Raw genomic sequence first — 14798 nt, 5'->3', positions numbered from 1 at the left:
AAAGAAAAAGAAATGGTTCAAAAAATAAAATTACTGAAAGCTGTTACTGTAAACACTCAACATTTTAAAGGAACTGTGTATGTAAAAAATAGTATATGTATGTGATTGAAAATAAACAAAACCTTTGACCTTGGAAATCAGTGTGCTTTGTGTTTGTTTCTTGGAGTGATGGTTATTTGAACATGTTATTGTATGCACCCATATTATTATTTGTTGCTGGTCTTCTTTGGCGCCAATATGAACCATCTGTCCATCTGCCCAATCTGCCACAGTGACAGTGAGTTCCCACCTACTGTTACTGGCACCAGAGACTCTAATCCAGTTCCAGGCCCTCTGTGTTGTTCTGGACAGCCAATCCAAAGGCTGGCATCCATTAACAGGTTGTCAGGCTGAACGGTTGAAAAAGGTAGCCTGGTGGTGCCGGATGAAAGGAAGTGCATTGACCTTTCCCACTAAAGTGTTATGTTCAATTAGCCGCATTGTTGTAACTGGCTGCCTCTCTCCTCCAGTCAAAATAGATCCTTGGACCTCATACCATCACACCTTCCATGCACAACAGTTCATGTGCATTGTATCAGGCAGTGAAATATTTTTGGGAATACTCTCAAGCTTTTGAGTATCTTTTCAGTTTACAGTAACAGAAATTCTGTCACACAGAACATGAGATGTTGTTTCTCTAACTCATTAGTTGTCTAGCAGATTTTTATCATCTTCAGCATTATCCCCAATACTAAATGCACACGTTCTCTGCTAATGAATTGTGTGAATGTAGTGTTGACCAAATTGTGTGTCTGCTCCATGACCTGTTAAATGCAAGAATGTTGCAACCTTGAAAGACATTGGCCAAGCACACTCAAAATGTCAATAGCAAAGGGACACTCACATGAAAATGCACTTTTATTCATAATAATTCAGACAGTTATTTAAAGTTCTTTGTGTGTCAAGTATCATGTCATGAAAATATTCCACTGCCCCAATCCTCTCTTCTGCCTCTCCCTTCTGTCCAAAATCTGCTCCTCAGTGTGGAATTCACAGAACGAGTTGACACTGTCAGCTTGGCTTAAGCCTATTATTTCCTGGTGAAGGGTGCAAAATGAGAAGCCCGGGCTCCCCTCCCTCCTTCAGTTGTTCAGGCACTTTTTTCATCAGTCTGCACATTCCAGAGGTCCTGCAAAGACCGGCAGCAGGCTTAAATGGGTCCTGGTCTCCACAGGAAAAGTAGCCAGCAGCGGGCCTGTGCGACTAGGAGTGTGAGTATGCACGTGTGTGTGTGTGTGTGTGTGTGTGTGTGTGTGTGTGCACGCATGAATGTGTTGTGACAAAAGTCCAGCCCCATGTCCAGTCCTCTGTTGTACCCATTCAGTTGATTTAAAGCTACATAAATAGACTCATTTCATCAATACTCACTTTATAGACATTCACTTATTTTCTGCTGACCCTCATAGACTCTGAAATGCATGCACCGTCATGCGCACACCCCTTCCTGTTAGGGGTGTGACAGCCTGGTAACTCTAGGTACCAGGCTGTCAATGTCCTCATTCAATCTTGACACACCCAATGATTTCACTCCTTTGGTTCACAGTAATGATACACAAACACAAAGCTGTGTCGGTACTTTGCACCTACAGCTTGCTCTTCTGTGCAAAGTGAGGATAACAATAACACCAGGTACTCGTGACAAGTGGGGTCAGAGGACGACCAGGGAGAGTCTCAGAACTGGCATCTCATTACAGCTCCGACACTGCTTGTTTTCTATTACACAAATTGGGAAAACTCTGCACTTCCCAAGAGCATTCACAGAATGACAACAACTATAGAGCTCTTAATGGGGCGAATATGCTGTCATCTGACCACAATTTTGAATTCATGACAGGAATTAATAGTTTATAGGGGATTTATCACGATGACCCAACTTGCAAGTCTTGGAATTTAGTTTACAAGCTACAAAACATTCTCTGATATCGACTTAATCCATTCCACATCCATCTCAATATGCTTAAAGCCACAGTGCAGACTAAGAAGTAGTGTCTACAATTATCTATAAAATATTTACAGTACAGGCTCTTTTTTTGGTCATGGGGTGAATGTAACAGCACAGAAGCATAGACACATATACAGTATATTCACCAATTCAAATGGCACACGCTAACTGATAGAACATTCGGTGCCACCTGGCTGAAACTAAACAAACATGTAAGTGCAAGGAAAACCCTTGATAAAAAAATCAAAATATCACACATTGATAGCATTGTTTAAATATCAGATAAACATTAAAATATTACTTTACTTTAATTTCTCTTTACATACATATGTCACCTTGTTTTTTTGTCAGCATTGTTTCCCTCTATGTACACAAGCAGATACAGAATTACATGGAACAATAAGTTGTTTATATATTTGGTTGGATTACAAAGGTGAATAAAGATGGAAAGAGTTTTGGTGTGGTCTGTCTTCAGGTTTTCAGGTCCAAGGTTAGTCATCCTTTTTGTTGAACACTACCTTTTGAAAATCTTTGCATTTTGTCTGGCTGTGGCAGGTAAAGTAAAATCATATTATCATAGTAGACTAGTATGTACTGTCCCTTTACTCCAGTTCCCAATCAGATCCAGAGTGAGTGCCACTTTTTTTTCAGACAAAATCCCAACAGTTTCTGAGTAGGTTGGAGAGTGTATGCAATGGTAGTTGAGCTGTTAAAATAATGCTGCATTTACAGACAATGTCAATCAATGGCATTGTTCATCATGTTCACCTCAGGTGATGTCCACTGTTGTACAGGTGGCTTGTACTAACCCTACACTTCCCATTTCTTAAACTCAGATTCCATAATCCCTCTCAACGTGGCCTCCCACCCTGCCCTCTACAATCAGAAGCCAAAACCTGTTTGGACCCCCCCGTCATGTTCAGATTATATAATAAATCATTTCCAGTCTTCCCTAGAATTTTATAAAAGCGTAAGAGCCCACATTCCCCGTCTTCCTTCACTGTATCCAGATGGTGTTGTTACGATCCGGCCGGTGGGGGTCAGTGGTTGTGGTTGTTGTGGCGCCAGCGGCAGTGAGGTCACTAAAGGTGGAGAAGAACTGCTCCATCTCCTTCTGCAGCATCTGATTTCGCCGTTCAGCATCATCCTTGGCACGCTCAGCATTGCGCAGCTTGATTTCCACCATGGTGTACTTCTTCCTCTCCTGGTCCAGCTCCTCATGGAGGCTCACCATTTCAGTCTCCAGCTCCAGGTTTCGCTGCTCCAAGCTATGAAGGAGGTCAAGAGAGGATTAGGAGAAAGGAGAGCACAGAGCTGTCAGGGTCAGTGGAATAGGCAATAGCTCAGCGGAGACTAGTTTGTAATGACAAAGCAAAGGAAAAAGGGACACATTTTTGTTTGTAACTATGATAGCCTGAGAATTTCTTAGTAAATAAAATAAAGTGGTTACTTAATGAATAAGCAACCAATGGTGATCCAAAGGCATTGACATTTAGACTGTCCACTTCAAATGGTGGATTGTTCTGTAGATATAGCATAGTGCTACACATTCGTTTTAACTCTTAACAATTTATCTTTAGCAACTTTATCCTAATGGTAAAATATAATGGTTTACAGACAGGAACTCTACCTCTTTATCCTGGCCTCATACTCGGTCTTCTGCTTGTGCATCTCCTGTTTGAGGCTGGCCACCAAGCTGTGGAGGGCGCTGTGGTTGCCGGGCCCGTTAGCAACGGGGAAGCCATCACTATTATCACTACTGCTGGTGCCTCGACTGCTCCTCCCTCCTCCATCTCCACCTCCTTCTCCGTTGCCATTTCTCCCCTCCCCCTCTCCTCCTCCAACAGACCGGGAAGGCTCATTATCTTGGGCCGGTCCATCCAGGTCTTCATAGTGACCTCCGTAGAAGTCCTGCTCTGGGCAGGTCGTGGTGGAGGAGCGACAAGAGGTGGAGTTGTCTGGGAGGGAGATCTCGCAGGAAGAGGTGGACCAGGTGGCGCTGTCCACGCTCTGCTTGTCTTCACAGCTGCTTAGACATGTGGTGGCTGTCTGGTTCTGCTGCTGGAGGTTCTGCTGGTTTAACTGGACATTGTCATACGTGGATAGACGGTTCTGACTGGACGTTTGATCCCCACTGAGGCAATCCCGTGTTTTGTTGTTGTCCCGTAACGTGACACAGCCGTTTGGTACCCAAAGACCATTGCGGCTGTTCAGAGTCCCATTGACCACATCAGTGCTGGAAATGCCCATACGCACAACTCCACTCGCGTTCCCTCCAGTGCTGCTTCCACCCGCCACGCCGCTAGTGCCCATTTTTGTGCCTGAGCCTTTGAGTGTCCCACTGCGACGTGCCTGCAAGCTCCCGCCTCCGGGCAAAGTCTGGCTCTTTTCTTGATTGGGGTCCGAGGAGGGTGAAGAGGAGCTGAAGGAGCCATTTGTAACAATTCCACTGCCTTTACTGAAGGCTGGGTTTTTTTTCACAGTCAGCGGCGGACTGCGGGTGAGGTCAAAGCGTCCTATGAGACCATTACGAGGGCTGGCTGATCGTGGGGAGCCGCTGTTGTCTACATGCTGGCGGTGCGAGGGAGATTCAGGTGCCTCCCAAACACAGTGCCGGACCATCTGTGTGTTGTTGTTCTCTGCATTCTGGTTTTGGCCCACTGACACCATTGTGATGGCAGAGGTAGTTGTGGTGGCTTGCCGCCGTGGTGACTCAATGTTGTTGTTGTTGACAAGCTCCAGTGCCATGGGGCTGTCCTCATCTCTGGGGAATAGCACATCGTGGCGGCCAATCAAAACAGCCATGAGCTGCTGGACCAGAACTGTACCTGACAACATGAGTGCACACAACATCAACTGTAAATATTTAGCTGTTCATTTCAGCTCAGCTCAGCATTTAATATAATCCCATAAGACCTGTGATGCACCATAGAACACCCTTTGGACAAAAGTAGTGTGGACTTAAGGTGTTTGAGTCCCTTGGATACTGACCTTCCATAATGGCTACTGGATCCTCAATCTTCGGCCTCAAGATATTAGGCCCAAAGACTGTGGCCAAGTTCTGGACACTCATTTTATTCACTCCTGAATATGACTGGACTTCATCTAGAAATCTGGGAAATAGGAAAATATGTTAGTTCACTTTTCATTGTTGGATAAAAGTCACAATTTGAAATGTTATCCGCTAATAGAGGCAATTAGTATACCTGCAGATGTACTTGAGAAGGTTGTAGTTGACTGGAGGTAGGCTTTCCACAAGTCTTCTTAACTCCTTCATACCCTATGGAGTACAAACATTTCAGGTAACATAAATTGTACATCAGAACATCAGAACAAATACAGAACAAGGTAGATGGATTACAAAATTCATCATCACCTTTCACCATAAGTAGCCTACCTTTCACTTTTCACACCATAAGTGTGAATGTCACACTTAAACACAACACACTATAATAAACACCACATCTGGTCCATTTACCTTATGATCAATATGGGCCTGTGTCTAACCAGATCTCTTTCTGTATCTACATATTAATCAGCAATTGATACCAAAAAACTGCTGGGAGGTATTTGTCATGCCTGTAAGAATAGGAGCACTAATCTTAGATCCCTGGCCTAGCTCCCTTGAACCATTTCATTTACCAGTTCCTCCAGGAATTACTGATTTTGTGACTGCAATATTTAATGCAAGTTCTATCATTCCTCACAATATTTGCAGAAACTTGCAACGTTGCAAAGTTGCAAAATTAAGAGCATAACTTCACCTGTCTTAATCATAAATGGATCCTTTTTAAATGAAACTATAAATTTAGTTTTAAATGTATATTTTAAAAAGACTGGAATCTAAGCACAGTACTTTCCTTTGTGGTAGCTTTGAGCCCATTTTTTTTTTCTGTTTAAGAAATAATAAAAAAAGGATGAGCACTAAAGAATTTCCAGTTGTTTCTGTGATATGTAGTAGGTCTATACTTATTATTTATTACTGATTTACCGTATGAAAGGCAGACTGGTCCTAGTCAGCAGTGAATCCAAAGTGATCTCATGGGGTCACTTACAAGCAATATACTTATTCAGTGGAAAACAATGCTCAAGACATACGGAGTAATTAAATGTTTTTAATATTGTAAATTCTACTTGTTGTGCTCGTTCTCCAGCTCAATTCCCTGGTGGCTCTCAGAGTTTTAACTGTGTTTATTCTAAAATAACTTTAGTCCTGAGGACAAACTTAAGTCCCAGGAGGTTTAAGAGGCAGAACAGCTCTGAGCCATACTTCTGTGTTAAGGGATATTTACAGATGCATACACCCACACACATGCATGCACACACAGACACGTGTGTGCATACGTATACACACACACACACACACACACACACACGGACACACACACACAGGTGCCTCTGTGCTGTGAAGACACACAAGTGTTTTCTGGAGTGAGAATGACAGGAAAGCGGTTTGGGAGACACTGTGGGGAAGCAGAGGAGTGGTCCCCTGTGAAGCGTGCCTTATGGTGTGAGAGAAATCCAATTTGGATGCTAGAAGTACAGACAGGCACAACAAAGTCATTGTACTGAGAACAGTAGGGCAGGGTATGGATGACTGGGCACTGAGAGACCAGCTTTAGGCCGTGGAGCAGGACTTTGAAAGACTGAAGTGAGAGCTTTTCAGCATTGCCTTTCTTCTGTTGACATATCAATCTAACTTCAAAAACATTTCAATCATACTTTATGCATTCTTGATCTTTTATCCACAAGGCATCTAATTTATGTATGCGGCCCGGACCCTTGTATGGCACAGTAGGGGTTGTAAGGACATTGAAATGTGAGAGTGATACAAAATATTAAATGAACCATGAATGAACTCCACCAAATACCCCATCCCAGATTTCAAACAAATTCTACTCTTCTCTTACCACTCCGTCGTCCTTGCTGAGGAGCTTGGTGCAGGCCAGGAACTCCTCATACTTGGAGAAAGGGATGACAGGCTCCGGCAGCTCTCTGAGATAGAGCTTCATTAGAGATGCTACTGTGTGGACATCTGTGTTGCTGTCGAGGAAGGGAGACAGAGGCAGAAAGAAAGGCGTTGAGGCGAGTTGAGATTAGAATTAATTACGGCAACGGGACATGGAGGCAGCAAACACAAATCACTGCGGGGATCCCTGTGGGAGGAGTAGGAGACGGATGGAAAGAGAGGGGAAATATACCGTACGTAGATTGAGGGACAGAGAAGATGGAGCGCCTGAATTTGGGACTCGCCATAAATCAGTGCAAACCTAACCTGCTCTTAAATCAGTGGGAGAGGTGTGAGTAGAGAAGGTTAAATGAGAAGGAGGAGGGCAGAGATGTGTCACTGTGTAGCTGACATGATAGTGTAAATGTGATCCTGCGCTCTGTGTTTCTAGGAAGGGCCGGGATGTTGATGTATTGCCTAGATCCCGACAATCCCATACAGGTTTAATTTATGGCCGTCAGAGGTGATGGTGGGAGCGGTAGATGGGGTGGAGGAGGGAGGGAGCCGGGCAGAGCAGAGAGAGGAGAGGGAGAGGGTTGGAGGTGGCAGGTTAGGATTTCATCACTCATGTGCCTCTCTGTCATCCTGAGTTATGGATGAAGGTGTCACATCACAGCACTTCTGTCTGCCGTATACGGAGCAGCCGCAGCTTCCTACAGTGCACAGCGGAGTCTGCATGTCTCTCTGTCAGCTGTCAGCGTTTCCCAATAATAACGCATGTGCCTGATTATCTTCACTCTAGGACTAGTTGTTCTAAAGTCACAAAAAAGAGATAATCCAAAGAAACAAAGTGAGAGAGAACCCATTTGTTTGTTTGTTGGTAGTGGACTTCCTGGTTTGAAAATGGTCTATCTGATGACTGATTGAAATACTGAAAATTTGGACTTATTAACTGGGCACACAAGAATTTTCCATGTGGAAGAACCAGACTTCCAGACAGATTTTGACTTTTAACCTGAATGATCTGTATTTTAAGGCGTGTCAGTTGTTAAGTGCAAAAATATAAGATTAATAAAATAACCCCCCTCTCTGTGTTTTACTGATCCAGTGTTAATTTCACCTTGGACAGCCTTCTTAACTTCTTAAAGCCTTCTTAACTTCTCAACCTATGCCAAATTAGACTGCTCTTGTGTGCTGGATGCTCTGCAACATTGCATTGCACTGAAGAGAGCAAAGACGTGGATGGGAAGGAGCAGGATGAATTTCAAGGGGATATAATTGCACAAAAATATCAACCCATTATTTCTGTCATGTTTCGCGCATACTCAAAGCCCAGTATAGTGCCAGTATTGTCCCGACCTCATTTGCATGACAGGTATTGGTAAATTGGGCACCCATGTAACCATCAATGGGTGTTCACTGCAGAAAAAGCTGGAAGAACCAACTGAGTTGGTTGTTCTCCTCTCTACTGCTTCCTCTCGACTCAAGAGTTTCAGAAGAGTAACCATGCCTGTGTTTCTTTCGCAAATTTGACTCACCAAAGGACTACCAGTTCCCAGTTGTTACAACTCAGTGTGGTGAAGGCTAGACATAACTATCTGCCAGTTAGCACCTGGATAATTATGTTTTCAGCCACAGAAGTGCAGCACAGCTGCTGAATTAAAAAGGGAACACTAGCTACATTAACACTGTAAAAGAGCAGTTGGAAAAACATGCTCACTCAGAGAGAGCTGTGAAACAGACATTTGTTTTACACCAGCTGTGACACATGAGCAAAATTAATGTAGCCAAATTATACAGCTATTTTCAGTGTAGATGAGGAAACATTTTCAGTTTGTTCCGCTGTCGAGTAACATGGCTCAAAAATACATTTTTCTACTTATATAAAATCATTATGTCAAAGTATCTTGCCATACCTGTATTACATTGAATAATAATGATACAATAACAACAAAAAAAAAAAAAAAAATACACTATGTACATATATCCTTTATTTGTAGAACACTTATAAAACTAGTGTTATATTCCTTTTTTCACTCACTCCCGACAACAACATGTCAGGAGTGAGGTTTTTCTTCTTGGTTCTCTTCGCCATGGTTTCTGCACCTTTCCTCTGGTGCTTTCTATTTTTACACAGTCCTTAAGTCAGCAGGCCTTTTATGGGGTTTCCAGGGTGTCTACCTATGCTAATCAATATCTATACAGGCACGGAAATTTATAAACAACTGATATTCATCATCAGATACACCTGAGGGCATGCACAAAATCGAGGAGCTGCACATGTTTCATGAATCTCATGTTGGTTTTTCAATTGCATTTTTATCAAGAACAAAAGTAAGAAGAACTTCAGAAAAGTTTTGTGAATGAGGCCCAATGTGCCATGACAATTAAACAGTGCCTACATTAATTAAAAAGGGTTAGCATAAATATGGACTAAGACTTACACTATGTAATATAATCTCTGCTAGGGTCTGTTATCTTATGAACTCTAATGAAATCAATTTCTAAAAGTAGATTTAAAGGAAATTCTTTTCAGTTTCTATAAAATTAGAGCTTAATGATTTCTAAATCATTTTAAATTTATGTGGTCACCAAAGACAGTAACACCAAGCAAATGCATGCAAATCTCAAATGAAATGGAGAACATAGCCATTTTTGTTTAATAATCAAAGAGTATGTGGCAATTATTTCTTTTAAATGACACTAAAGATCACCTATTCATCTATCTTGTTCAGACAGGAAGTAGGTCAAAAACCTTTCCTCTTTATTTTCACAGGGGCAATTTCTACTATTTCTACTCCTTTTGTATTAACTTTTTGTTAATATCTATTTTTTCAAAGTAAGTTACTAAATGTGCAAACACTGCATCAATGCTCTGTGGGAAAATATTTTCAGTGTTAAATCTTCATAAAATGTCCACAGCTGAGTTTTCCCAGTTGGCCTTTTTTAAAGCAGTACACTCACTCACTCTACAATTACTCTACTGTTAATTACTATTACTATTATTGCATATGATTTTTATTCTTTAATTAGACACCGGGATAGTTGCAAGGTGAGAAAACTTGATCCTCGGCTGGCAGGAGCGCACATATGGCTCCAGAGGTGGAGGACTCAACCACTCAACAATCTTTGAACAGATCAATGTTAAAATGCATTAAGGAAACCCAACCAGCCCGAGCCTCCACGTGTTTTCTTACCAGTCAAAGGAGGGTTTCTCTCCACAGTCGAAGGCATCCTGCAGCTCTTTGACCAGGTTGGCCTGCCCTGGCAGCCTGAACAGGCCCTCCTCCCGCAGGCCCCACTGCCGAATGAAATCCACACACTGCTCCACCAGCATAGGAGCAAGCTTGTTCCCAAACCGCCGCTCATACCGTACAGTCTCCTCCAGTTTCTGACCAAAGATCCCTGAAACACAAATCACAATGTTTAACAATGAAGGATGATGTAAAAGAAAATGGTGTATTATCAAACCATGGCAATGCAACAACCAATTTCAATTTCAATTTTTAAAAGTGTGCTTTCAGTAGAGCATTTTTACAAATTTAAAAAGAGACTAAGCCAGTAACCACAGGGTGCAGTGAGTGAGTTCAACACATCAAAGGGAGCACAGCTCAGAGCAATATCTTTTTATTGAGGTTCAATAATGTTTTTTTTTATCATAGATAATTTGGTTCTCCATTTACAGCTTGAAATATGAATATTGTAATGATATCCTGCACCAACACCATTAACCCTCCCTCACATCTTATCCCCAAATAAAAAGAGCATTTTTCAAAGAATTACAAAAGCATTGGCTTACTGTCTGCAGCCTCACACACATCAAAGACAGAGGCTAAATTTATTGGCGTAATACCAAAAAGTTTTTCTCTTGATCTGTGATAAGGTCGGCTAGACAGTCCAGTCAACTAAAGAATATGTAAACCCACAAAGCCTTAGTCTGATGATCAAATCTCTAACTTCCTGCTGAGTACCTCTGGCCTTTTGTCTGTGTCAGGCGCAGTAGAAAAAGACTGATTCCCATTTGCAGGGGTCTCATGTGGACGCAATACAAGAGGGGATTAAGGCCAGCCTTCCTGAGAGATTTGGATCCGCATACTTTTCCGGTCTCCAGATACAGACAGAGGCTACTCACACACATACACACACGTGGTGCGATAAGGTGCCGAACAGTGACTGAACTGGATTGAGCTTACCAGGCTCCTTATGCTTTTAGCATTTGACACAGAGAGATTTTTTTAGCACTGATTTGGCAAATGATTAAAAAAAGAGAAACTTTTATTATTAGTTACTTATTTGAACACTCTTTGGAATTGCATCTTACAGTAATACTTTCATAAAAGTACACTGATGCATCATACTGATTCAGAATGTGGTTTTGTAGTAAACAGATGTAAACAAAAACAAAAAAACACTGACAATGTTCAACACCACCAATAAGTCAGGAGCTTCATGCACCAATACACTTTCAATAGACTGGTTAAGTGGTTATAATGATATATGTCTGCTCACTCACTACTGCAAATTATGGTGTGCTGCACTCACCCCTCTTGAAACCGACACATCTTCTAATTTTCCGGTAGAAACGTCTATTAATTAGAGTGTGATAAGACAGGGCACCAGAGGTGCAAAACTTCAAGTGTCTGTATTCTAGCATCTTGCAAAAAACAACTTCAGTCATTAAAGTTATGGCTGGTAGTTGTGACATAATCAAAGAAACAATGCAGAAATAAAGCAGATGCATCAGTCTGACAGCAGGTCAGTCAAGCTGTCTTCCATTTCCATCTCTCAGAAAAGAAAACATTTGATTAACTTGTATTGGAAAAGAAGACACCAAGCAATTCACAGCGGAGCTTGTGTTGTTTTCTCTCTCCTCTGGGTCAGTTACATCCCACTGCTCAGCCAGGCTTTAGGGACTTGTCCTCTGCAATCCTCACAGAGACCCAAAATAAGAAACATAGCAAACAGTCACGACTTCCCAAGAAATATCTAAAACTTTGTATCCATTTTCCAAGTCCCAGGGGGATCAGAGTGACAAACAGATATAAGCCGAGGTCCAGCAGAAAAAACACCTTGAACGATGGCTAATCCACACAGAGGTACAGTATCCAAACAAACAATGGAGAACAAATGAGAAAAAGGAGTGTGACTGAATGAAAACGAGGTCATCTCTCTAGACGTTCTGGTCATGAGTCTAGGAATGTTTTCCTGGGTCACATGTAACTCTGCATGTGTGGACTAGCTTAAGAGGTGTGTGTGTGTTTGTGTGTGTGCATGTGTGTGTGTGTGTGTGTGTGTGTGTGTGTGTGTGTGTGTGTATGCATGTTTACTGTTCCCACTGCCACATGGTGTCTCCACCTTTCTCCTCCTCTAACATAAGAGCGACACCTCACACCACAAGCAATCAACAGGTTCCTTCAACACTCTCAGGTTCTGTCAGCTACCCGGGCTCACTGCCACACACACACACACACACACACACACACACACACACACACACACACACACACACACACACACTCACTCCCCCCTAACCCACAGAGAAACCCAGACAAAACAGTCTTGGTGACCTTTTCCCTCTCCTTCATTAGTTCAGACATCCAAAGGCAAGGAGTGTCCGTCTCTCTCCTGTCCTCCCTCTATCCGTCCTCGGCTCTAGTTCTGCAGTGTGTTGAGGCAGATGTTCCCAAAACACGTGATGTTATGCTGTTGTTAACTTGTGTCTTACTGAAGTATGAGTTAATAATCAATAACCATGAAACAAAAACAGACTCATCTGTGTTACAGGGAGTCTTAGATTATACATTGACCCCTGGGTCTTATGGGAGTACCATGCACATGCACTAAGAGTCTTTCTGCACCAAGGGATGTTTGGAAGGACAGCAGACAGAAGGAGAGAAGATAGGGGAGAGAAAAAACAGATAGAGGGATGAAAGAAGGATAGAAAAAGAGGGAAAGAGAGGATCAGGTGGAGATATAGGAAGCAGATCACTGACCTGAGGCATTTTGTTATGACCTGATCTCTCCATTCCTCTCTGCTGGAGGAGAGCTCCACACAGCGTTCAACCGTTTCACAGGACTAACCTCAAGCTGGCCATAAGGCTCTCAGCATATTACTACTATTACATTGGAATACAAATTAGATTGGAGTTTGTTTTGGAATAAATATTTATATTTCACTGCACAAACTGTGAAGACATTGTATAACAAATGTCAGCCATAATTGGTAAATATTTGACAGTCTGGTAATGCAGGCAGATATTACATAAGGTAAATGACACAAAAGACTAGACTTTGCCTGGGACTGGTTTTGTTCTTAAATAGCTATGGTGAAGCTAAGTGGCTGTGGGTGAGTAAAAATTTCTAGGGAAAATTATATTATTCTATCACGCATGAAATAATTACTGACAGTTGCACGGAGCCTCTCAGACTGATATTCATACTCAGATAGGACCATTTAAAATGTTGAAATGAAAAATATCCTAAGATAGTTGAGTAGCTGCTCCTCTGAAACCACGTGCTCCTGCTAGTCTAGATCAAATCCCACCACAGCTTTCTCCTCTACTCTCTTTCCAACTGTCTGATTAAAGAAAAATTACTGAGGGAGAGTAGACTGCCAACTCAAGTTTTCATAAAATCCAAACACAGACATAATAAACAGAAAAAAAAGAACCTTTCCTAGCTGTCAGACAATATACTAAAAGAAAGTTGAGCTGATGGGGAGTTCGGAGCACAGAGGCAGAATGTGGAATACAGGTGATGACTGTTTATCCAATGTCCCTTGACCATCATAGTAACTCAACACCTGAACGGTGTGCCTTGATGGACAAAAATAACTTTTCTAGTCTTTCAGGCTCGTGCCCATGCTGATTTGAGGGGTAATGATAGAGGACATGTCTGGTCTGGAGACCTTTGATCCCGAGGGCAGGTGGTGTATGAAGAGGATCATGAGGAACTTTATCCTCCTTTACACAGACTGTGACACCAAGTAGAGAGCATCCAGGGACATGCCGTAATAATAAATAGAGTGTCTTGATTCATATCTTCATTCATAAACATTTAAAAGTTGTTGTTTTTTTGTTATTAAATCTTCAATTAGTTAAACATGCTATATTTTGGAATCTTCTATGATGCTTCTGACTAAATCTAATCTACCCTGACAATCTAACTTGAAAACACTGTCTTATAAAACTTATATAAAACTTGTGAAATGACCAAAGACATTAATAATTAGTGCAATATATATATAAAAAACATAGCTTTTGAATTCAGAGTTAGGCTGGTGGGATGCTAAGCTACTGTTTGTCACTTCACCAGACCCATGTGAAAAAGAAGGCAAAAGGTTAGAGAGCAACAGATAAAATAGATATTTTCACATATGAGCTGAAGAGGATATGGATTATGATAAATAAAAAGATTAAAATATATGCTACTATATGCTAGTAATTTAATTATCTTCTGTATATTCTATATGCCATTAATCCAAAATAATAGTTACAAAAGCACAAATCATAACACAAGCACTAATTACAAACCACAAATAAGTGAAAGGCTTTCCCAAATCACAAGTGAACAATTGCATATTACCATCAGTAATATCTCCAAAGATCCAGATGGAAAGGCCACAGCTGCACATTTCTCTCAGGGATCTGATTTCAGACTCTCCCTTGTCCAACTGTTAGTCCAAGCTGGTCAACAATTAATTCAACATCTCAGACAGTGTTCAGCAGAACATGACAGCAACACTATAGGGGCTCCAAGCTCTGATACCATTCTAGGTCAAACACAGGGGCTGAGTATTGGGAGCTCCCTCCCTGTCTATCAGTCTCCAGCAATTGAACAGGGCCCTGGATTTTTAATCACACCTCAGGG

The 14798-nt window shown here is 41.8% G+C and overlaps 1 protein-coding gene across 2 annotated transcripts in view; it reads right to left on the bottom strand.

The window, feature by feature from the left end:
* Positions 1-934: 934 nt before the first annotated feature.
* Positions 935-14798, bottom strand: part of arhgap24 (Rho GTPase activating protein 24) — an 84233-nt gene continuing 70369 nt past the window's right edge. For both annotated transcript variants that reach the window (XM_071529401.1, XM_071529399.1), the window contains 6 exons: positions 10127-10334; positions 6892-7024; positions 5188-5261; positions 4973-5094; positions 3612-4809; positions 935-3249 (listed from right to left, as the gene is read on the bottom strand). In XM_071529401.1, coding sequence (XP_071385502.1) covers positions 2979-3249; positions 3612-4809; positions 4973-5094; positions 5188-5261; positions 6892-7024; positions 10127-10334 — 2006 coding nt within the window. In that variant the 3' untranslated portion in view covers positions 935-2978. The remainder of the gene's footprint in view (positions 3250-3611; positions 4810-4972; positions 5095-5187; positions 5262-6891; positions 7025-10126; positions 10335-14798) is intronic.

Source organism: Centroberyx affinis, unplaced genomic scaffold (assembly GCF_046629955.1).
Source record: "Centroberyx affinis isolate AG114_WGS23_722 - 3 ecotype Tasmania unplaced genomic scaffold, CSIRO-AGI_Caff_v1 ptg001787l_1, whole genome shotgun sequence".
NCBI classification, from domain to species: domain Eukaryota; kingdom Metazoa; phylum Chordata; class Actinopteri; order Beryciformes; family Berycidae; genus Centroberyx; species Centroberyx affinis.
Note: the sequence above shows the minus strand (reverse complement) of the source record. Positions and strands in the feature narration are given on the sequence as shown.